General features: G+C 53.3%; 8 protein-coding genes across 8 annotated transcripts; 3 read left to right on the plus strand and 5 right to left on the minus strand.

Moving 5' to 3' along the window:
* Window positions 1-537: 537 nt before the first annotated feature.
* EI97DRAFT_498331 (uncharacterized protein) lies at window positions 538-1,868 on the plus strand (the record flags this gene model as incomplete). The annotated part of the gene is made up of 2 exons (XM_033802547.1): window positions 538-1,366; window positions 1,555-1,868. The coding sequence occupies 2 exons, from the start codon at window positions 538-540 to the stop codon at window positions 1,866-1,868; spliced, it is 1,143 nt and encodes a 380-aa protein (XP_033657589.1).
* Window positions 1,869-3,144: 1,276 nt separating this feature from the next.
* EI97DRAFT_454980 (uncharacterized protein) lies at window positions 3,145-4,440 on the plus strand (the record flags this gene model as incomplete). The annotated part of the gene is made up of 1 exon (XM_033800597.1): window positions 3,145-4,440. One exon carries the CDS (start codon window positions 3,145-3,147, stop codon window positions 4,438-4,440), a length of 1,296 nt encoding a protein of 431 aa, XP_033657590.1.
* An 853-nt stretch (window positions 4,441-5,293) lies between these two features.
* Window positions 5,294-7,500, minus strand: EI97DRAFT_108914 (hexose transporter-like protein). The gene is made up of 6 exons (XM_033792957.1): window positions 7,018-7,500; window positions 6,750-6,962; window positions 6,435-6,696; window positions 5,785-6,377; window positions 5,504-5,734; window positions 5,294-5,444 (listed from the first exon to the last, which is right to left on the minus strand). Exons 1-6 carry the CDS (start codon window positions 7,235-7,237, stop codon window positions 5,329-5,331), a joined length of 1,635 nt encoding a protein of 544 aa, XP_033657591.1. The 5' UTR covers window positions 7,238-7,500; the 3' UTR covers window positions 5,294-5,328.
* Window positions 7,501-9,517: 2,017 nt separating this feature from the next.
* On the minus strand, window positions 9,518-11,445 carry EI97DRAFT_429816 (uncharacterized protein). The gene is made up of 3 exons (XM_033797529.1): window positions 10,930-11,445; window positions 10,195-10,861; window positions 9,518-10,140 (listed from the first exon to the last, which is right to left on the minus strand). Exons 1-3 carry the CDS (start codon window positions 11,223-11,225, stop codon window positions 9,757-9,759), a joined length of 1,347 nt encoding a protein of 448 aa, XP_033657592.1. The 5' UTR covers window positions 11,226-11,445; the 3' UTR covers window positions 9,518-9,756.
* Window positions 11,446-11,599: 154 nt separating this feature from the next.
* Window positions 11,600-13,209, minus strand: EI97DRAFT_429817 (Actin/actin-like protein). Its single transcript, XM_033797530.1, has 3 exons — window positions 12,856-13,209; window positions 12,667-12,790; window positions 11,600-12,619 (listed from the first exon to the last, which is right to left on the minus strand). Exons 1-3 carry the CDS (start codon window positions 13,183-13,185, stop codon window positions 11,751-11,753), a joined length of 1,323 nt encoding a protein of 440 aa, XP_033657593.1. The 5' UTR covers window positions 13,186-13,209; the 3' UTR covers window positions 11,600-11,750.
* Window positions 13,210-13,495: 286 nt separating this feature from the next.
* On the plus strand, window positions 13,496-14,722 carry EI97DRAFT_447668 (uncharacterized protein; the record flags this gene model as incomplete). The annotated part of the gene is made up of 1 exon (XM_033800110.1): window positions 13,496-14,722. One exon carries the CDS (start codon window positions 13,496-13,498, stop codon window positions 14,720-14,722), a length of 1,227 nt encoding a protein of 408 aa, XP_033657594.1.
* Window positions 14,723-14,987: 265 nt separating this feature from the next.
* Window positions 14,988-15,906, minus strand: EI97DRAFT_454985 (uncharacterized protein; the record flags this gene model as incomplete). Its single annotated transcript, XM_033800598.1, has 3 exons — window positions 14,988-15,286; window positions 15,515-15,656; window positions 15,799-15,906. The coding sequence occupies 3 exons, from the start codon at window positions 15,904-15,906 to the stop codon at window positions 14,988-14,990; spliced, it is 549 nt and encodes a 182-aa protein (XP_033657595.1).
* A 796-nt stretch (window positions 15,907-16,702) lies between these two features.
* On the minus strand, window positions 16,703-21,258 carry EI97DRAFT_109105 (uncharacterized protein). Its single transcript, XM_033792958.1, has 2 exons — window positions 21,175-21,258; window positions 16,703-20,807 (listed from the first exon to the last, which is right to left on the minus strand). Exon 2 carries the CDS (start codon window positions 20,799-20,801, stop codon window positions 16,941-16,943), a length of 3,861 nt encoding a protein of 1,286 aa, XP_033657596.1. The 5' UTR covers window positions 20,802-20,807; window positions 21,175-21,258; the 3' UTR covers window positions 16,703-16,940.
* Window positions 21,259-21,808: the final 550 nt, after the last annotated feature.

The raw sequence follows: 21,808 nt of genomic DNA on the forward strand, positions 1-21,808 counted from the left end.
AGAGCATCTCTGGGACGTCTTAGCTTAAGGTCAGAGTAGAGGCATTGATGAGTTAATATTGCATCATAGTGCATGTCCCCTCAGTTCTACAGTAAAACTTGGTCCATCATCTAATCAAACATGCTGTTAATACCGAGCAGAAGACTACCTAGGTAATACGCCACTTGTGTAGAGCTAGGAATTGCACAGTCCATGCACATCTGCGTGGAGAGAATAATCACTACTTACTACATCAAGCGAGCAAAATTGTAGTCTTGATTGAGCAAACTCTATTTTCGTTTACCTGATCTACAAAAATGCCATATATATATACATGCGTTTCAAAGCAGCTATATTGGTTATAATCCTGCCCTTGGCATATAACAATAACATTGTTTTTTAACGACATAGTAAGAGAAATTAAGAAGGACGCAAGTGATCGTGTAATGTTCATGGACAATGCTGACAACACATGAAGATGCACAAATCGTCCACTCAATACATATATTTCCGGCGCTGCGCACCACAACTTCCCATTCCACTCCAAGCGCACCAACCATGTCTGACTTTTCTACTGAATCAGTGCCACCAGAGCCGGTATCGGTGGCACAAGACAATTGCACGATTGATGCGAGCTTGCGTAGCGATAGCGGTGAGGACAGCTTATACCATGACGAGCTCGAGGATGACGCTGATAGCGACGACACGGATAAGTACTGGGCATGGGCAAAGCAAGCGCGGGAGGAACGGAACAGAACGCCTGTCCTCTATGAGATTCCCTTATTTTGCACTGCAATCCAGCAACTTCGGTTCCTCACATCTCCTACCGAGGATGCGGAGGGCCAAGCTTGGCCTATCAAGGCTGAGGACCGGTGCAATATCCACGGCGACGGCTCTGACTCTGATCGGCCTTCGTGTTCGGTTTGCGTAGTGGAAGACCATATCGAAATCTTGCAAGGCTGTGTTGATGCCTGGTTACTGCTTCGAGGGCCGTCGATGGATAAAGAGACTTGGTGTCTTCTAGGTCTCTGGAAGCGGACCTGGCACTGGTTTGCTCAGTTCTTAGCCACCTTGGAGGCTTCCGACAAACCAGATCGTCACCAAGCACTCCGTCTAGCAACGGCCAGTGTAGACAACTGGTCGCCAGGCGCTCGCTTAGACCCGATCACTTCCAAAATGTCCCCGACCTGGCGGAAGAAAGCGAACAGTATCAAAACGGTGAGCTTCACACATGATACCCAGGACTTCGACACTCACAAGAGTAGAAATAGGCTCTCCTATAACCGAAAGAGCTCACTTTACCATGCGGGACGATATGCCGCCCTAGATCCCGAGGGTTGGCAAGACACATCCTGGATGTCTTCCCTTGATGCTGGTATCGCTCAATGTAAGGTTTTTCTATGGGATGTTCTCGGAGTTGAAGAGCTATATCTAGGACATCTCTTCAATGTCAGGCACTACCATGACATAGTCTTCAGTGCCTTTACGCAATTCCGCCAGACTCTGAGCCACGCCGAGACGAAACGAGAGAGAGATGAATGTTCCACATTCTCTCACACGTAGACAGTATCATAGTCGCCGACCCGTCGGAGGTTGTGTATACCGAGGGAAAGGGTTTCTATTTTCGAAGCGTTATATTCATTTGCCATGACGCCAACCGCTTCCAGGAGTTCAGCTCCACCCGCGTCTTGATGATGTCGGGAAGCACTCCACCTATAATTGGATCAGTGAATGCAGCAGAGGATGGTGACCAGGTTCCTCTATCCTCCTTCACGGATATGGAGGACTGGCGTCGGTTCTGCTCCATGCATCAAGACGACCCGCGCTTCCAGTCGTTCAAAGATCTGGCCATGCCTCAAGTAATTGACGATGATCGCGAATGGTTCTGAAACCTGACTCGATAGCACTGTGAGGGAACATAGCTAAAGCACACATAGTACTACGATGAGTACCTCCAGTCAAAGCCACACAGTACCATGAAGAGCGCAATAGCTCAATATCGTACATATGTAACCATGCCGTACGATGGCATACTACACACCGCCCAGCCTCAATTCTTCTTAGATACCCCCGACGAGTTTCCATATGAGTGGAGACACGTATCTTATCCCTTCTCGTTCATCATTCTTGAAAATACGATCATATTCTGTTTCGATCTATCCGCGCTCTTCAAATTGGTGAAGCTATGTACTCCTTCCCTCGACACTAACTACCTGTAAAGTCAAGCTGTGCATTGAAGACTCTAAACCGGCAATCCATGCGGTTCACTTCATCCAGCCGTCCTAGGTATGGAAGACCCGTCCACAATTCTCGTAAGAGTTGTCCCAATACGCAGGACAGAGACGCGTATTTCCTCAGGTGTTCTATGCAGACAGTTCATTGAGACGAGTTCCGCCCGACACTTTTGCGCTGTTTCCAGAGACTGTTCTTTCTTTGCAACTACTACCTTGTAGGATTGTAGGAGTACAATCTTAGAGATGCTCCATATGTATTTTACAAGTATTGGCTTCTCTAGGCATTTTAGCTACAACATGTTTTGTTCAGCACCAAATTACACCCTGCATGATTGATTTAGATGGATTGTAGCCGTTCTGTGACCCATGTGCGGATGTATCCCCGCCCCATTTATCAGTCTCCAATGTTCCCACAGCTTTCTACAATGTACAAGCAATTGATAAATCGATATCATTGTACAGAGATATGTTAGTAATCCGACAACATTGTGTACTTATAGTATTCTCTAGTGAGCATTGCGCAAGTGTTCCTCGCGATCAATCGATCCACTCAAAGCAGCTGTGAACAATGTTTACCGTTATGGGGACACTGGGAAGGCACATAAGGAATGGGGTTTCCTCCCACCCGATATATATGTGTTGCAACGAGTACTTTGTGAGATCCATTCACCACTGCAACTGGAAGCAATAGACCACCAGAAAAGCCAACGCCAACCCTTCCTTCAAACTCAATCACTGCAGCAGAATCCTCACTTGCCAGATAACCTTCCTGTTAAAGACGGGAAGGCGACGGAGCCATCATGGCTGACTGCAATGTTGAGATGCTTGAGGTGGACGAGCTCTATTCTCGCTGGGCGAGGACACAGTTGACGTGTCGAATCCGGCTGCAGAGCTCCCGTCGTCGCCTTCCACGCACGTGGACGAAGATGATATGGAGTTGGATGGAAGTTCTGATGAGAGTGATGACGACTGGGAATACGTGGAAGACGAAGGGCGTGATGATACTGAGTGGTATTGGGACTGGGTAGAGTCAAAGCGCACTCCACCCCTCTACGAACCCGAACGGGTCTATGAGTCGCCCCTCTTCCACTTGGCGTATGAATATCGGAAATTCATCACAGAGTCGGAGAATCTCGAGGACTGGCCTATCGAGTCTGAGGACCGTTGCCAAATACACGACAAGCCATGCTCCGATGGATCCGATGATTGCGACTTGTGCCTGGCACTGGCGGCGGTAGAGAACCTCCACCTTATAGCAGATGCATGGACCCTTATGGGTGGTGCAGCTGCAGACGTCGAAGCCGAACCTCTCCTTGACCTTCTCGGGCTCAACAGAGCCTGGGATAAGTATAGGAAGACCCTTGGCGATCCCGAGGAGTGGCTGGAGCTCTCGGGTGAAGGACGTCATATCAAGGCACAGATCGTTCATCTTGTGCAACAGAGCAGGTCCCCAGGTGCAGATCTAGATCCTTCAAGCTGGAAAATGTCTGATGACTGGAAGAAGCGCACGCAAAACAAGCCCAAGCCTAGAAGAGTACGGTTTGACGAAACAACCGATTTCGCCAATGACGCGCTCATAGCCAGAGACGGTGACTGTTACCTGCGCTCATCCTCCCTCTACTGTCCGGGGAAAAATGCTTGCCCTAACGAAGAAGGCTGGGAGGACCACTCTTGGGAGCGAAATTGGGTGGTAAGTCTGGCGCAATGCAAAGTATACTTCACCCCTACTCTTGGTCGCCGAGAGTACTATCTCGGTCAGCTATGCGAGTTGAAGGACGCCAGCATGGTTATCCAGACAATCACGCTACGCATGAAATCGGCGGCTCGATCTCTCCCCCACGAGCGCAGAGTGATCAAAGAAGCCATGCGAAACTGCGACACTATTCACATCGGCGTCCGCGCAGGCAAAGGCAAAAATTATCTGAGGAACATTAAGTTTGGTGACATTGCCCTATGCGACTATCAGACAGATCGCTCGGATGTTGTCCGTCAAGTACGGACTGTAGTATTGACCAGAGCTCATACTGCTCGTCTTGGCTATCTTACTCCGGATGCGAAGGACGATATCATCCCTCGGCGTCCCGTAAAGACGAAGAAGGACTGGAAAGAACTTCGTGAATGGGTGGAGAAGGATTGTGCACTTGAAGAGGAAACTCTCAAACACTGGCGGACGATCCTCCCTCTGTCACGACCTCATCAACGGACGAATGACTGGGCCGAGCTATAGTAGATGCTCGACCCCCGTGAACCGCAGCGGTTTCGCGGAAGCTCGCGAAGCACACTTTGGTATCTCTTGTTTCTGCATTGCTCAATACCTTAGGGCAGGCAAGAAACCTCAATAATACATCTATATTTACTTTGCTACACAATCCAGTCTTCTCATATCTTCGAGTGAAGCATGCTTCCAGCTTAGTGATTATTAGAGTAGGGCAACTGTTCGCTCGTTTACCCTAGCTATATCAATGCCACTACCCCATCCGCACAGGCAGGCCCCTCCCTTCAGTCCTTCCAACATTCTTCCCTTCACCCCTTTTCTATGTAGCTTTCCTGCAGCACCCACCAGACGCACAACCTTCACCAGCACTTTCTGTCGCGTCAGCATGCCATACCGTATGCCTGCGGCCCGGCGTCCCGGTTTTTGTTGAGGGTCTCGGGCGAGTAAGCCCCACTACACTGTGTAGGTAGAAGGAGCAGAACTACCGAGGACAACAATACGAGCGTGGCGGCGGAGAACGAGGCTCCTATGGAGGAATGATCGGCACCACGTTCATTGTTTTGAGGGTTGGAAGTGCGGGGACGACGTGAGCGCCAAGCGCCATGTTGGTGGTTCCAAACATGGGGTTCGTGGAATTCCCCAGTGGAAGGATTGTCGAGCGCAGTTGTGGTGGTGGAATGTACAGCGGCGTTTTGGAATGGCCATGCTGTATTGTCCCTGAATTCTCAAAGAGCCCATATACACGTTTGGATGAACACGAGCAACGAAGGCAGGATTCGGCACTGACATCGCATTCCATCTTTCACAAACATAAAAGATGCAATGACTGATCCGCCTTGTAGACGTGGACGTCCTAATTACAGAATGCAAAACTACCCAACTGTAACACAGTCTCCGGACCTAAACGGTGCGCTCGACGACAGTGGTACTACCTTTCTCATGCCCAGCTTCCACCTCATGGATCTGCTTCTCGACGGCTGCAACGGCCTTGTCGGCGAGCTCCTTGTCTTCGAACACTGTCGGACATTGTTAGTCACTGTCCGTCCGCTCTCGATGATGAACTTGATGGACTTACAGAAAGCAAGCTCCTCGAGAGTACGACCATGCGTCTCAGGATAGAAAGTGAAGACGAAGCCGAATTCGAATGCGATCCAACCGCAGTAAATGGCCAAGTACTTCCAATCTATAGCATCGAGGGCGATGGGATTGACGTTGGTGGAGAAGAACCCAGCGCACTTGCCGAAGATCTGCTCAATTCCAATACCCATAGTACGCTGGGCGTAAGGGAAGAGTTCGACGAGGTAGGCTGTCCACCTGTTAGTGAAATGTTACAGAGGATACCAGGGATAAACTTACTGTAGGTCAGAGAGTTGTTTCCAATGTTATAGCAGGGCGAGTACGCGAAGTACCAGATCAGGGCGGAAATGGACGCCGAGTTGTTTTTATAGCCCGCGTCCTTTGCAACGCGAAGTCTGTTGAAAGAGACTGTCATGGCAATGAAGACCAAACACATGGTCGCTGACGAAAGCATGAACATGTGTCGGCGCTTGAAGCGGGGAACAATGAGAGCGATGATAGTTGCATTGAGGAAACTCCAACATTGGTTGGCGATGTTGATCCTGGTCTTGGCGAAGGAAGTATCGTAGCCCATCATCTCGAAGAGAAGGTTGGAGTAGTAGGACAGAAGGGTATTGCCGGACATCTGAGTGAAGAGACCCATGAAGGTTGCGATGAGAGCACGGCGACGCATACCGGCAGTGCGGAACATATCCCACCAAGACTGCTTGGAATGCTCCAACTCGAGCTTGATAGTCGAACGGATCTGGGCCATCTCGGCTTGGACAATGGCCGAGTTTGCATCACCCTCAGCGTGATACTTGGTCAGAACGGCGAAAGCCTCATCCTCACGGTCCTGGCTGACAAGCCATCTAGGGCTCTCCGGGAGAAGGCTGTGGTATCAGGTTAGCCAGATGAAGAATGAACGCCAGAATCCCAGTTCGACTCACTAAACAGTGCAGATCTGGAGCAGAGACGGGCAAATCTGTAGAAGTGATGGAAGACGCCAGCTCCAGTTTCCCTTAATCTCGGCGGTTTTGATGGCGATTGCGGCAGCGATAATGGATCCAATGAAATAGGAGGAGTTGAATAGGGAGGTCAGAATAGGGCGCTCCTTGGGATAACCCAGTTCACCGATCAAAGCAGAGCCGGAAATGATGCAAAAGAGAATGCCAACACCGAGGAGCATGCGGGCGATGATGTACATGGCCACTGAACAATGTCAATCAAAATCGAACAAATCGATATTCCAAGGTGCAACATACCGTGCTGAGAGAAACCTTGCAGAATAGAGCCGACGACCATGATGAGTGAGCCAACCATGATGGACCACCTCCTGCCCCATCGCTGGTTGCAGTAGGGGGCAATGGGAACCGCAAGAATGGAGCCGAGTTGGTAGCAGGAGGAGATGAAGCCAAGCATGGCTGGCTCAATCGAGAATTTCTTCTTCTTGGTGTCGTAGTAGCCATTTCCGAAATCTGAATCGCATTAGGCTTCCTGGGGACGCTAAAAGCCGGAACTCTTATAACATACATCTGTTGAAGGGGTCGGAGAATTGCAAGGTGTTGATGAGCTGGGAATCGAAACCGGACGTCATCTCGACACCCATACAGCACAGGAAGAGCCACAAGTACATGAGACGCATGTTAGGCTTCCTGTACCATGGCACCGTATCCTCCGCGACCAAACGCGAGAGGATGGGATCGGACAATGCCGCTTTGGGAGCGGATATGACACCCTTGACACCCACCATGTTGTCGACGTGCGGAGGGTCTTCCTTGGGGTGAGGACTGAGAGGAAGGAGGAACGGCGAAGGACGAATCTCTTCGAGCCCCAGAGTCGCCGGCCCATGGCCTTATAAACATTTGTCTGGAGAAACCCCATCCACCCGCATCCAACCCACCTCCCCGGATTCCCACCCCAGACATGCCGGAGGGCGGGCCCGGCCAAGACGGACATAGGGCCCGCTGGCACCGTACCAGCCGCTTATATTGGATTGGCAAAACCCTACAAGGATTGGATTTGTTCGGCAGCAGGTTAAATCTATCTGCCGGATAAATGCAGAAGCTCCGATCCAATCGTTGTAGGACTGCTGGACTGCTCGTTGGATGTAAATTACACTCCTATAACTCCGTCAATAATGTTGTGCGAAAGTTGGGGATCGCTACACTTCAGATTCGTCTCTTGATGACTGCAAAACGTCGTACTTGGGAGATACTGCTATGCTGCTGACCTCTTGCTGGTAATAACCCCTAGGAACCCTGGTGTTCCATGCTGCTTCAAGGCCATTGCCGGATGATGGTCAACACCACCCATCTGGAGTAGGTTTCGCTTACATTGTAGAAGCTTCGTAGAAGCATGATGAGCGGCCTGTGACACCTGGAAGCTGCAAAGCATCGTGTTTTTTCTTGGAATCCTTTGGTCTTGGCCAACCTTTCACCAATCCTTCTGCAGAACGCCCGACAGGACTGACTTGGTACTCCGTCCGCACTCCTATCACTTGACCTCCAACGGCAACGAATTAAGCGCCGCAGCCTGGACCCTACCATCGTGGAATGCTCTTGCCGTGTTTGCCTGCAATCGGCTTTGATTGCGGCACGGTAGGTCTTCTCTCTCTCTCTCCGCTGAACCGGGCCTCACCTCACCAAGGCAAATAGGAGGAGCAGAGGCCCCTGTCCTACTGATCCGAGTACGATTGTTTTTCGTCCCCGAACTGGCAGTCTCGTTTTCGCCGCTGTTCCACAAGGAGGGAGGAGCGGACCTGCCGATGGTGTTGATCAAGATCTACTGTTCTGGAATAGACTGCTGCGTGGCTGGGACAAGGCGAATCCACTTCTCTCCGCACGATCCTGGTAGCCGGTATCCCCACCTTTGGCTTTCCCGCGTGATGCAAGCGCGCAAGATTCCTGTGGTGGCAAACCCAGAGGTTCGCCTTTGTCGATTATTGGATCGCGTGCAGAGTTTCGAGGTGTGGCACTTCATCAGCAAGTATCAATCGTATAGGATCACCACGTGGCCCCTGCATGTAAGGGCGTCTTATTATTCAATATCGCCATAAGCGCCTGGTGTGGGTTCGATATTGCATCCGTCCCATCATCATTATTATTCCCGGCATGCACTTCGTGTCATGATAAATACTGAGGGGGTTGGAGAGTTTACCGTGGACGAGTGGAACTCCGCTAACGGCTGCGATCCAGATGTCGGGGAAGGCAGCGGGATTCCCAGCTTCGACTAGCGTTATAAAAGGGCCGTGAGAGCGCCATTCCTTCTACTCCTGTTACACCTGTCACCTCTCCCCGGCTCTGCGAAAAGGGCGAACATTACTCAGGACGCCTTTGTTGCTACCTTCGGCAAGCTTCGACATGACCATGTTTTCGCCTGTGAGAACAAGATTTTGGCCATTCTTACGGCGTTAGCGTGGGGGCGAGCTTGCAAGTGAAGGAGAAGTTGAAAGGCAAAGTCCCACCCTCAGTGGTGCTTTCTCAGCAACAGGAAGCATGCCGAGACCGAACTATCGTCTTGGTGCGGTCCGGCCGGAGCTGTGGGAGTTGTCGACGGCGCCGCGAAGTCCGCCCCCCGTCATCAATTGCCCATGGGGAAGAAGGCGGAACGGAACGCAGGACCTGTTAGACGGAATGAGTAATGTTCAGCGTGTCAAGGACTTTTATTACAAGTATCCGTGGTAGGTGAAGATGCGATTGACGGCCGTCATGGTCAAACGAACCTCTCACGCCACCCCAAGAACAACCTGTAGAATAGACAGATGAAGAAGCACAGAGAGGGAACAATCCTCGGACGAGCGCCTGTTGATCGAACGTCTCATTAAGCTTTCGCATGAGATGCGGCGCAGCTTGAGGATTCTTACATGCGTAACAGTATTCCATCTGTCGTTGTACCAGCCTATCACACCTCCATCTGGTGCGCCACAGTGCGCCACAGCGAACATGTGACTAAGCTTTTCTGCGTCGTCGTGCTTCAGGGAGGGTTCATAGCCAAGCCTCACATGGCTGTGCCTGAAAGCCAAATGGAACGTCCGAGGTGCTCTCCGATAATCAACTTGACATTAGGCTTGGCCCAAACAAACACATGTATGTGGAAGAGAGCCCTACACCCAATCGACCATCGCTGTAACAACATATACCCGCCCTAAAGCCGATGGATGCAACTCTTACAATACATTTACACCTCGACACTATGGCATCTAAGCCGTCCACCGAAGCAGACCTCACATAGAACCTTACCTTACCGAACACACACCCAAATATCGTACATCTAAATCTTCAGTTCGTCCAGTTTCCTCAACTGCCGCCGCAACCACTCCTCTCCCTTCTTTTCATCAAACGACTCAACCGTCGTATTCTTCGGCGGCGCATCCCTATAATGCACCGGCAAGCCTCTCTCGGTGAGAGCATACTCAATGACCTTCCACCTTCCGACCTGCTTCTCCCTCTGCCTCTCGCTAATCTTCCGAGGATACAGTTGCACGTTTGGCAGTCTGCTGAGCGTATTTTCCTTCTTGACAACGTCGAAGAGTTTGGTGGGTTTGGGTTTGGTGAGGGAAAGGAGGTTCTGGAGGAGGTCGCTGAGGGTGTCTGAGGCGATGAGTTGAGGATCCGATAGGCGGTGGCCTGTGAGTTGGAGGAGGCGTTTGGAGATCTAGAGTGGCGGTTAGGATGAGGCGGGCAGAGGACAGCACAGATCAGCTCTTACCGCAAATTTTACGGCTGGATCGTTGAGTTTCACACGCCCATAAGTAACAGGCGCCAACTCAGGTTCGATGACGGTAACATTCTCGCTAGCGGCCGAAATGAGGTGTGCTTCGACGACCTTACGTAGATCTGCAACAACCCTCTCGGACCTGCGCGCTGCAGTTTCGAGGACGGTTTGCCGCATCTTCGCAATCTCATTCTGCACAGTACCAACTGCGCTATCCAAGCCGATCTCCGTAAGGTTGACAGACTTGGCGGACTCAGCTGCCGGCGCAGACTCTGATACAGGCGAAGACGTGAAGTCAAACTGCCTGCTGGTCTTCGTCTCGACCTTCGCCTCCGGCTCCGCTTCCTCGGCATACTCTTCCGCCTTATCGACTATCTCCTCCTCAACCCCTTCCCGTTCCGACAGTGCATTTTGCATCTTACCCAACAGCTTTGTCCTGGCCTCCGCGTAAGGGTAGTTTAGGACGGGTTCGTTGGCCGGCGACAGAGAAATCGACACCGAAGAGTACTTGAACGGCGGCTTGCCATAGTTGCCTTCATGCGGGTATGACGAAAGATCCAGGTTGGCGCCCGCCTCCTTGAGAGTATAGACCTCCACGACCGCTTGATGGAAACGGTTGAGAATGGCTCGCCGCTGCATAAGGGGAGTTGCACGGCCAAAGCTGCATCTAATCAGCCCCATGCCCCACATTATGCCTCCAATGGTACTTCCGGGGATCATCCAACATACCTGTACCTCGCGATCGAAGGCTTCGCGACCAAAACCTCAAACCTCTCCGCCAGCTTTGCCTCCTCATGTTGCTTGACAAATGCCTTCCCCCCGACTCGCTCCAGTCCTGTCGCTTCGTGCGCCGGCTCATACGGAGCACCCTCTCCCCTCTCCTCTTCCTCGAGAATTTCTATTTCCTCGCCGAGCTCCTCAGGTGCTAACCGAACGGGGGACGTGGGATCGTAGGGGTCGACGCGATGTCCTATCGGCTCTGAGTCACCATGGATCCTCTTTTGCCATTTCCGCACCATGGCCATGTGCTTCTTCTTCGCATCTTGTTTGGCGTCCGCAAAAATTTCGAAGCGTGGGGAGGTGGAGAACGGGGCGGAGGTTGTGCGGAGGAGGTTTGGGTTAAGGGCGGAACGGCTTGGGGCCGCGGATATGCATTGTCTCGACAAGAGAGGGGACGCAAGCGCCTGGTCAATTGACCGCTGGCACTGCGGTATTCGGCGCATAGCTGGTTGCGATAGATGAGGAAGGGTGTTGTTTGCACGCTTGACGGGAAAAGATGCGCGCTCGGTTGAACGTCGGGGGGTGGACAGCCAATCACATCATTTCACACGCGGAGCTTTCATGGAAAGGAATAGATGCACCCTTGCTATTATGTCGTCGACTGAGCTTTTGCAGAGGGAGCGGAAAAGATACAGAGAATAATGACATGAAACCAGTCTTTGATCATTAGTAAAGCCCAAGTCATCGATCATGAGTCTTGCTTTCAGCATCACTAGGCCCGATCTTCCGCTCTTGAGCGTCTTGCTCCAGCATGAGTAAATCCAACCCTTTCATATCTCCCCCGCAAACTTCCTTCCTAACCATCCGGAGCCATTCTCATCATACTCCGCCTTACTGACCAGCACCTGCTTTAGCAGCTCCGGTTGACTCGCAAACCTCGCGGCCCCCAGCCAAGTATGCTTGATCGGGTCCTCTCCTCTCCGCAAACTCATCGCATATTCCGCAGGCACAAGCACGCGTAGTTCCGACTCCAGTCTCTCCATGAAGCCTTCAATGAGCGAATTCCCTCCCACGACCACGATATTCGACAGCAGTCCCACTCTCAATGTTTCCGGTAAAACACTGAGAGACTGCATGACTGCTTCTGGGATCCCTGCCTCCTGGAGGCCAATGTCGGTTGGACTGAACAGCAGTTCCGGTACTGCAAAGCGCTCATTTCCTAGGGGAAGCAAATCTTCTCTCGGCCCTTGCTGAGGCTGCAGACCGCGGCGCATTCTGTATTTCTCCGGGTCGTGAGGTCGTGCGTACCCGTGTATGGATTGCTCATAGTCCGGTAAGACATAATCGACCACTATGCTCGGATCGAGAGTCCTCTTGTCGCCTACTCGACCCTTCCATGTCCGTTCCAGATCTTTTGCGAACTGCTCTGATGATGGTGCAACGAATGATACGGCCTCCTTGATTTCGTTCAGGAGATACGTCTCCTCCATCATGTTATAATGTCGGAGAGACGACAGCTCCTTGAGGTAGTTCGTGAGCAGTTTGCCGCCCACTGTGAGACGCCTGACTGCGGTTTGGAGAAGCTGCCCGAAGTATATAGGTAGTATGGTGGTGTCGGAGTAGGAGGTGTCTATTATGAGGAGACACTCCTGAGGAAGGGAGAGGAGTGACGAAGGGTGCCAGGCATTGAAAGTTGCACCTGGTGATTGTCAGATGTGCTCCGTCCATACACCTAGTGATACTAACCGACACTCCGATAATACGAGGCAAACTCAAACTGCTCAAACACGATCTCATCGCAATTCTTCTGCAACTCCTTTGGACAATTCGGCTTCTCAGTCAAGAGCAGATTCGTCTCTTTAGGGTCACACTAGGATGTCTAGTCAGCAATACAATCACACAAGCCGAAAGCTACCACAGCAAGCGCATACCCACCCTCAACCCTCCCTTACCCTCATTCATAAACTCATGCTCCCAGATCGCCTTCTCCGACTCCCAATTCACAATGAAGCCCTTCTCGACGGGACGCCGAAACGCCAACTCTCCAAAGTCCCTGCACTCATCCAGGTCCGAGGATATATACGTGCGCTTGTCGCGCGTGCTGCGCGCGATGCAATTGGGAGAGATGTGGCAGTCGTCGTAGGTAGGTTTTGAGGAGGGGCCGGTCGTCACCAGTCCAGCTTTGATGGTATATGCGCCGTTATCGAGGACAAGAGTCTGCCTGGGGCCGGCCGTTTGGCCCTTTCTCCATCCTTTGGGAGGCATGTGTGAGGTGTTCCGAGACTGGAGGTTGCTGAAGCAGCTTCCACGAGGAAGTCGCGTAAGAACGCGGTGCGGCCTGCTCCGTAGTGCGTTGCGGGGATGCGCTATTTATTACTACGGAGCACACCTCCGCAAAAACTCCGCGGCCCCTCCCCCCTCTGCAAATGCATACGATCTCGTACCAAATTTCTCATACACCTCCGACTATACCTCCTCTCTTCAGCGAGCTGGTCCCATTCTGTTTTCGATTTCTGATCCACTAAAAGCAGCAATCATGCCACCCAAAACCAAACCGTCCAACCAACCCCCCTCCATGGGGCCCCTCATCGCTCTCATACAATCCACCCAAGACCTAATCACGCATTTCCAATCCTCCCTAACCACCTCCTCGACCGCCGCTCTCTTGAAGACATCCTCCCCTCAGCAATCAAACGGAACAACACCTTCCTCCCAGCAGCAGCAACAACAACAACAACAGGCCGACACCCTCGCCGTCATCAAAGCAACCTCCGCCCTCCTCCGCTCCCACACCACCACCCTCTCCCTCCTCCTCCTAACCCCGCCCCTCACGCCGTCCGCCGTAATCAGCAAAATTGGAGATGTAAGCTCCGGCGCGCTGGCCGCCATGGTCGCCGCCGCCACCGCCCCTCCTTCCACCAGTCGTACTCCATTATCGGAAAATCAAGTACTCCCGGAAATCATGCACGCCGAACTCCGCGCCCAGGTCCGCCGCCTCCTCACTTCGTGGTCCGACATCCTCGTTCTCGTCCAGCGCTTCGCTTCGCGCCGCGCAGCCGAGAACAAGGACGACGGGCCCAGTGAAGCAGAGAGACAGGATGTCCTTGCCGCGACTGGTGTAGTGTGGGAGGCTTGCGATGGATTGGTTAAGGTGTGCGAGGAAGGGGTTGTGGGGCTTGTGGTTCGAAAGGCGGAGGAGTGGAGGGCCGTGTTGATGGATGCGGTGGAGGAGCTGAGGGAGTGGGGAGACGATGTTGATGATGAGGGGATTGAGGAGGGAGAATCTAGAGGGGAAGAAGAGAAGGCGGAAAGAAGTGATGGGGAGGATGGAGGATTCGATACCGATGACGAGGATGCGATTTTCGCTGCGGCAAATAAGCTCGGCAAAGGGGATAAGGAGCTGAAGGCCTTGTTGGAGAGGAGTGTGAAGAGGTTGAAGATGGTGGGGATGTTGTATCAGGCATTGATCAAGAGGCGGTTGAAGACCTACCCCAAATCCACCCCGTCAACTACATCAACGGCGATTTCGAACGGGGATGCAGCGAATATCATATATCCAGAGGGACTTCCTTCGGAGCGATTGGACAGTCTCCTCGTCCACCTCAAGTCCATACCCGAAACTGTGGACGATCTGGCAAGTTCCTTCTACGATCTTGACGAGCAGGAAGCAACCCGCGTCTTGGAGAAATGCTGCGGAGAAGCGCGAAGCGCCATCGACACCGTGAAGCAGAATTGGACGGGTCAAGATGACGAATTCACCGCATGGTCAAGCAAATGGGTGGACGCACTTCACGCTGTATGAGGTCGGTAAAGATGATGGAGAATACTGTAACAACTAGGATTATCAAAACTAGAAAGAGTTAAGAGTCGTTCGTTGTGTGTAAGCAGGAGACAAGTCCAAAAAAAGAAAATGTCATGATATGTCATTACGGCAACCTTCTCGTCCTCCTGGTTGTTGTTTCCAAGACGCTTTTGCTGGACATTACTCCCGAAGCCTTCCATAGATTCTCGTGCGTAACGCCTCCACAAGATCCTATACCTCCACTCAGCTTGCATCACCTACAGCCTCACAACCCTCCAATTCGAATCCCCATTCCAACGACCACACTCACACCCACAGCAGCACCAACGGCCCACACCCAACCTCCCCGATCCCTAGCCGCTTTCGCAGCCGTAGCGCCGTTCGTGAACTTTGGCACCCCACCACTCGTCGTAGTATTCGCGGTCCCGTTGCTGGCCACCCCAGTCGTAGCCGCTTGCACGCTGGGCATCGCAGTCGAAGCCGCGGCCGGCGAAGGCGTGGGCGGCAGCGCATCGAGCGTGATGCCGTGTTGTAAGCAGATTGCTTTGACAGCTGGTTTAATCTCTGTTGATTACGTCAGACATCATCCATCAGACAGTCGTTCTCTTTTCTTCATGTATTCTCCGACAAGCACCGGGTCAATGATTACCAGGGACCCATTCAGGAACACGACAGGAGACACAGGAGGAAAAGAGAAGCATTTCGAATAACAGCAAATCAAGAAGCAGGAGAGACGATTGAAAGGAGATGGCGGCCCCTTTTTCTACGGGCCATGGGATGGGATATACGTACTCGCCAGGTCATCGGGCCCACAGACCTTGGGCGCACACTGCGCCACGCTCCGTTGAATCGCATCCCTCCCCGTGGTACACTGACAAACTCTATCATCCAAAGAGCAGTGCGAGGCCGGCACAGCAGCTATGAAGCAGGAGATCTGTAATTCAAGGTCGTCAGCAACTCGATACGGAGCAGGGGAGGTCATTCATGAGAGACGCCGAGTGCACGGGGAACAGAAGTGGGAAATGTAGAGGGGGAAGGAGAAGCGAGGAGAAAGCCGAGATGGGGACCCAACGTACAGCACAGGCTGGGATACCAGATGCATCTTGCCCAACAGCAGCGGTGGAGAAGAGGACGACCGAGGCGAGAAGCGCGAAGGCGACGCTGGCGGTGAATGATCCTCTCATCATGGCTCCTTGATTCGAGTTTCTATGGAAAAACAAGGTAAAGAGTCGGTGGAGGAGAGCAATGTAGGAAATTGGCATGGGCTTCGACACCTGCGACTCGGGGTAGAGAAATAGGAAGATGAACACTCCAGACTCTCATTTCGCCGTGGACGGAAGCGCAGAACCAACAATGTAGTCGCAGGTCACAAAAAGCGGAGTAGCAAACATCACACGCCTCCTTCTTCAACCCACTGCACTACAGCCAGCGTGGAACATCCCGTCAGCGGCGACGTTATACCACCGCCTCCTTGCAGATCTTGCCTGACGCAGGGACTGGCGACACAGCAACGGACAAGGCATGATTCGCTGGGAGTGACTATTGGGATCATGGGAGAGCCGTATACTTGCATGTTGATGTATGTTGTGCTTTATCGACGTTCGCTGCTGCGCAATGTTGCGACGCGCCACAGCCGTACAGGCACACATGTACTACACACAGTACACTCCCAAACTGACAAATATGCGCGGGACAGACAAACAGAGTATTTTGCGATTTCCAGTTCAAATTTATAGAACACATTGCACATTTTCGAGTTGATTGGCTCCGATATGTACCTCCACGCGACCTATGGCGCGCAATTGACAGTGTTTAAGAACAAAAGAGAAGAAAAGGGTTGCCCTCTAGTTCTTGATCCCTGCCTGATAACACACTGCTCGCTCCCGATGACAGTAGACAAGACCAGGATACTCGAAACACCGGACCGCATAGAAACCAGCTATTCGCCATGTGTTCCCAGAAGATAAATCCCGGAAAGTCCCTGCTACGGAGTTATAATGGCGAAGTATCGCATCCAACGCTAGAACAGAAAAGCCACAAGGAGGAAGATGAGACAGAGGTATATGGCTAGCAAAACAAAGAAAATACAGTCCGACCGGCCGTGTATCTCTGCGCAAACCCAGATGTCCTCGGAAATACATTACGTTAAGTTGTGAAAGGGTATCAAAATCGTGTAGGGCAGCTGCACCGAGCTAGCAGGAGACAGACCAACGGCCACTCAAAACATGGCACCGTCCATGTTTTGCTGAGATATGGGTTGGTTATTGTTGGGCCGAGGTGGCGAGCCATTGCGGGCGCCAAAGGGCATCGAAGGGACCGCCGGGCTGGGTCCCGTCTTTACTTGAGCTTTCCCGTTCAGACTCTTGCCTTCACTGGATGTCTTCCTCAATCTCTGACGGGGTGCTGGAACTTTGTTTCCCACAGCCTCCGAGGAGTTGGTATAACTTGCATCACTATAGGGTGGAGAAGGACTGTGGACGGCGGGGTCGTCCGTGTTTGTTCGACCAAATCCGAACCGGCGCCTCATGGGGTTAATAGGAGGAAGAGGTGGTGGCACCTCCGACCCGTTCTTCAAAGAAGCTCCTGGTGGCAAGTTGACCGTGTCAATGACCGACGTTGTGGAGAGGAAAATGGGTTCAGAGATATCAGATTTATTGATCGACTTCTTGCGAAGGGTACCAGTGCCGGGAAGGTTAGCTGCGGCGCCATTGGCGAATGCTGACGCGACCGGAGTGGAAGTGCCAGAGACGGGCGGCGTGTTGTTGGCGGATGACGGCAGAGCTGGTGAGGCGGGTGGGCGGAACGCGTTCATGTTGGGGCTTGGGAACCCAGGTGACGGGCGAGGGGATACCGGCAGACCAGGAGAGAACTGATGCATTCCAGGGTTGGCTGCTGGACTCAGGCGTGGGGAAGCCCCATTTGTGGCACCATGGCTGGTGTGAATGGGCTGCAGATGCTTCGACTCGAAATAACTCGCAGCCGCAGCTCGACTGTTGCTGCGTGACCTCATACGCCCTTGGCTGTCAGGAGACACCTTCTCGGGCGGGAGGGGTTGAGTAGGATTTGCAACATAACCAGGGATGGAGGGTGTGACATTCGGAGCATACGCTGTGGCTTTAGATCCAGCACCTTCGACCATTGCTTGCTCCAAGTCGTCACGGTACTGCCGTGGCCTACTGTGCGAACGTCCAGACGAGACTTCTGAGCTGGATCTTGCTCTCGTGGAACTATTGCTTGATGTTGGCGGCGCCCTGCCCTTGGACATGGGCTCACGAGCACTGTCGTTCGTAGCAGAGCGTTGGCGTTGCTCCAGCTCGCGCTGTGCATCTTGTTCGCTTTGCTGTAGCAGACGGCGCACTGGAGGTTCCCGTTGCCCAAGCCGGTCCTCTGACCTCCAATGATCTGACCCATACGGGCCAGCCAAGGACGAACTGCTAGCGTTCGCTGAGTTCGCGCCAAGTCCCAACATTCTCATAGCCTTGTGGGACGGATCAGTGTACTTCTGGTCGACAGTAGCGAATGATTCCTTGCTCGACTTGGCGCGAAGCATGTTCAATGCACTCTTCAGACCTCCGGGTGCTGGGCTCGCGTCTCGACTCCGGTTTTGGGCCTGTTTGCGAAGGCTCTCCTGTACTTGACGCTGGCGTAGAGCTAGCTCACGCTGGAAGGCCTCTCGTTCCTCAACGCTAGGCTCGCGTCTGTGAGACCTCTTCATCTCCTGCTCCCATTCGCTGATCGTCTCTTTGATAGCCTGGGGGGTGATCAGAGCGGCAGCATTGGTAGCAGTTGATCTAGGCTTGTGTGAGTCGACGGGGCTGGTGGAGCTGATACTCTCCTCTTCCCCGTACTTATCAAGTTCATCCAGGTCCCAAGGATTGGAGTACCCCGTGTAGCTTGAGTGTGTAGTGGTGTTTGTCTCCGACCCAGGTTGACGCATTTGAGGCTTAACATTCTGTGTTTGCAGTGGCATAGGCTTAGTCGTCGAAAGAGCTGGTGGGCTCATTGCAATCTGGTTATCCTCACCGTAGTCGGAGGAGATTGTGCTGAGGTTGCGGAGATGTTGCCGGACAAGAACATTCAGTCCACCGCTATTGGGCCCAAGCGTCGGTGAGTCCACGTCAGAGCCTTTATCTTCACTAACCGTCGCAGAGTCCAATGTATCCTTAGGGATGGACGTTTCCTCCTCCGTGGTAGCTAGTGGAGGTCGAGAGGTACTCCGGGAGCGGAGGGCCGGGTGTTGGAGGGGTTCCGTGCGAGAGTTGCTCCTGGACCGGAGAGCGGGGTGGTCCAGTATGTCTGGAGCAGGGCCTGTTGCAGTTGGAATGTTGTGGGGCCGACCTCGACGCTCTGGTTCGGAAGGTTTGGCCAAGTTTGGCTTCGTGACCTCGTCCTCATCATCGCTGCTGCCGGGAGAAGCAAAAAATGTCCCACCCTGATGGGAATTCGGAGACAGCAAATCATGAGGCGTTGATCCACCGTGCGCTGCCGGAGAAGGCGTAGGCACAGTGGTGGTATTCCTCATGCGCTCGGCGGCCGCTTGGAAGACTGAAAAAGGCGATGGGATCTCTTCCTTCTCAGCTATCGGTGACGGGGACCTCGGCTGTGCTGGGGGAGGGATCTGAGTTTCGCGCTGCTCAGTGGGTCGTGACTCGGAACGGGTGGTCGACTCGAGTGACGTCTTTCTTTGCTGATCGGGCGAGCTGGGCACGCTCCTCTCCGCCGCTGGATTTTCTGTCCGTTTCCGCCGTTCCAATTCCGCGCGTTCCCTCAGAGACGGCTTCGAGGGATTTCCGAGTCTGGGTATGGAAATATCGCGGTCCTGCTGTAGCTGCTTCAGGCGCTCAGCATACTGTTGTTCGCTGAAGGCTTGCTTTGGCTTATTGAAGGCGCCCATAGCGGTGGCTTTACCACGATCATTCGGCTGTAGCGCAGAGTGTAGCACTTGGGCATCCTCATTGTCGCTGCCGAGGGGGCTGACGAGAGGCGGAGACTGCGGCCTACTATTGGAACCCGTCGAGGATGCATCCTTAGCATTCAAGGGAGCACCTCGGTTGAATCTGTCGTGCAGATTAGTCGCAGATCTGGCCTGCGAAAACAGCAGTGGCGGAGTGGAGCGTCCCGTTGGCGCCCGCGCCCTCTGGATGGAATTGAGTCGATTGATGGCCGATGATTGCTGATCATACATGTGCTGGTCCAACGCTTGCTCATATAACCTTCTGCCCTTGGTGGCAGTGCGATTCGAGTCAGTCGGAGAGAGCGGGGTGTTGTTGCTGGGCACAGAGGGCGAAGAAGCAGGGGCCACAGCGCCGGCGCCTTGAGAAGCGATGGATGTCGCGGCAGTGGAAGAGCGAGCATTGGCATTTGCAGAGTTGGTAGACGAGGAAGTTTCTCGTCTTTGGCTGAAACCAGACACTGAGGGTGAGTATGCGTCTTTGGTAGGGCTAGACGGCTGCTGTTCTGTCTCGGCTTCTTGCTCCAACTGCGCGTCAGGCTCTTGCTCTTTGCGTTCCTTCTCCTGCAATCTCAACCGCTGGAATGCGGACATATGCACATCATCTTCATACAACAGTTTGCCCAAGCCCTTGGATGACCCTGTATTGGAGACCTTGTAGATCTTCTGCCGGCCTCCAAACAGAACGTTGCCCTCTCCGGGTCTTGCCCGGCTCATGATGCTTCCAGAGCTGTCCTCGGTGTTGTGGCTGTCAAACGAGTCCTGCCTCTCGGCAGCGAAGGGTGGTCGAATTGATCCGTTAAGCGACGAAACCTCGGCGATATCAGAAAGGCCCCCCGGGACGAAACCAAACTCATGCAGGCGGGATTGACGTTTTGGCTGTAACACACTGTCGTCGCTGGCTTTGCCGAGCTTGGAGGTTGGGTCGTCCTGCTCTCGCAGCATGCTGAAGCGCGTGGACAAACTGGGCATAATCAAGCTGGTTCGGAAATCGTCATTGGAGGGGAGGGCAGTGGCAAGGTCGAGCGCAGGTTCAGGCTCCGGTTGTTGGCCCTTCTTCCCCTTTTTGAATTTCTTCCCACCAATGTCGTCCCCCTTGTCCTTCTTCCGAGTGAGAAAACGATTCATGTTGTTCTGGACAAAGTTAGCGAATCCGAGTCGGAGTAGCAGGCGCCTGAACCTGGCGCGATAGCGCCAGTGCACGTATGAGGACTCCATGATGTGTGAGGGGTGGCTTACAGCAGCGCGCGAGCAACCCGGATTGGTATAAGGCGAAGAAGAGGCGCGTTGGCAGGACCTTCACCGCTCGTCCCAAGCGAGGGTGGACGCAGCAGGGGCTTCTATAGGAAGCTGCGAGTTAGCGGTGCATTCTGCATTCTGCAAGCAAGTAGCCGTGTATGCATTCCTTCCCAATGGGGCCGGAGGCAGCGTCAACAAGACCGCAGCCAGCAGCCAGCACCTCGACGCGATTACGACTCTGAAAAGACGAAAAGCAACGTACGGAGTGATTGGGGATCAGGGGGTGTCTCGTCACAGCGCTAGCAGCAGGTGCTGCGCGGGGGTGTTGAAGCGTGTAAAGGAGCGGTCGGAGGGTGGACGCTCTCCATAAAGCGGACGACGAAAGCTGACCGGCAGGGCGAATGAAAGATGAGAGAAGCGATGGAATGTACAGTCGATTATCGGTGCCACGGGGGTTGAGAGGCCTTGTCGCAGCAGAGGAGTGGGGGTCGTGACGAACAAGGTGCGGAGGGAGGAGACAAGTCTCTCAAGAGCCTTCGGCTTGCGATACAGGCGATACGACAGGCGAGACGACGAAAGCGGGCGTGCGGACGTGAAGGAGCGAAGGGTGTACAAATAAGATGGTTTGGTGGCAACTCGCAGAGAGCGTGCGGCTCGGGGGGTAAGGAGAGGAATGCGCGGTGGCAGAGTTGTTGAGTGAGGGAGCGTGTGAGTGAAGAGGGATGGCAGAAGGAGAGTGGGTGGAGAGGAGAGGAGAGGAGACGAGAAGAGGAAGCGGGCCTGGAATAGGAAAGGGCGGGCTGCAGGGGGCCCTGGAGCTTGCTGCTCAATTTCCCACCTAGCGCCCCCGGAAGGTCGGAGCTAAACTGGACGCAGTTTAAGCTCCCGACCTTGGA

The sequence above is a fragment of the Westerdykella ornata genome (assembly GCF_010094085.1).
Source record: "Westerdykella ornata strain CBS 379.55 unplaced genomic scaffold EI97scaffold_2, whole genome shotgun sequence".
Lineage (NCBI taxonomy): Eukaryota > Fungi > Ascomycota > Dothideomycetes > Pleosporales > Sporormiaceae > Westerdykella > Westerdykella ornata.

What these genes read in the sequence shown, in the direction of transcription:
- EI97DRAFT_108914 (XM_033792957.1), bottom strand. Translation starts at nt 7,237, where the DNA reads ATGGTGGGTGTCAAGGGTGTCATATCCGCTCCCAAAGCGGCATTGTCC. An exon ending in AAACAACTCTCTGACCTACA is followed by an intron (nt 5,735 to 5,784) that starts GTAAGTTTATCC and finishes ACAGGTGGACAG; the next exon opens with CCTACCTCGTCGAACTCTTC. An exon ending in TCTCGAGGAGCTTGCTTTCT is followed by an intron (nt 5,445 to 5,503) that starts GTAAGTCCATCA and finishes AATGTCCGACAG; the next exon opens with TGTTCGAAGACAAGGAGCTC.
- EI97DRAFT_429816 (XM_033797529.1), bottom strand. Translation starts at nt 11,225, where the DNA reads ATGGCCATGGTGCGGAAATGGCAAAAGAGGATCCATGGTGACTCAGAG. An exon ending in CCTTCGATCGCGAGGTACAG is followed by an intron (nt 10,862 to 10,929) that starts GTATGTTGGATG and finishes GATTAGATGCAG; the next exon opens with CTTTGGCCGTGCAACTCCCC. An exon ending in ATCCAGCCGTAAAATTTGCG is followed by an intron (nt 10,141 to 10,194) that starts GTAAGAGCTGAT and finishes CCGCCACTCTAG; the next exon opens with ATCTCCAAACGCCTCCTCCA.
- EI97DRAFT_429817 (XM_033797530.1), bottom strand. Translation starts at nt 13,185, where the DNA reads ATGCCTCCCAAAGGATGGAGAAAGGGCCAAACGGCCGGCCCCAGGCAG. An exon ending in AGGGTAAGGGAGGGTTGAGG is followed by an intron (nt 12,791 to 12,855) that starts GTGGGTATGCGC and finishes TAGACATCCTAG; the next exon opens with TGTGACCCTAAAGAGACGAA. An exon ending in CTCGTATTATCGGAGTGTCG is followed by an intron (nt 12,620 to 12,666) that starts GTTAGTATCACT and finishes GACAATCACCAG; the next exon opens with GTGCAACTTTCAATGCCTGG.
- EI97DRAFT_109105 (XM_033792958.1), bottom strand. Translation starts at nt 20,801, where the DNA reads ATGAATCGTTTTCTCACTCGGAAGAAGGACAAGGGGGACGACATTGGT.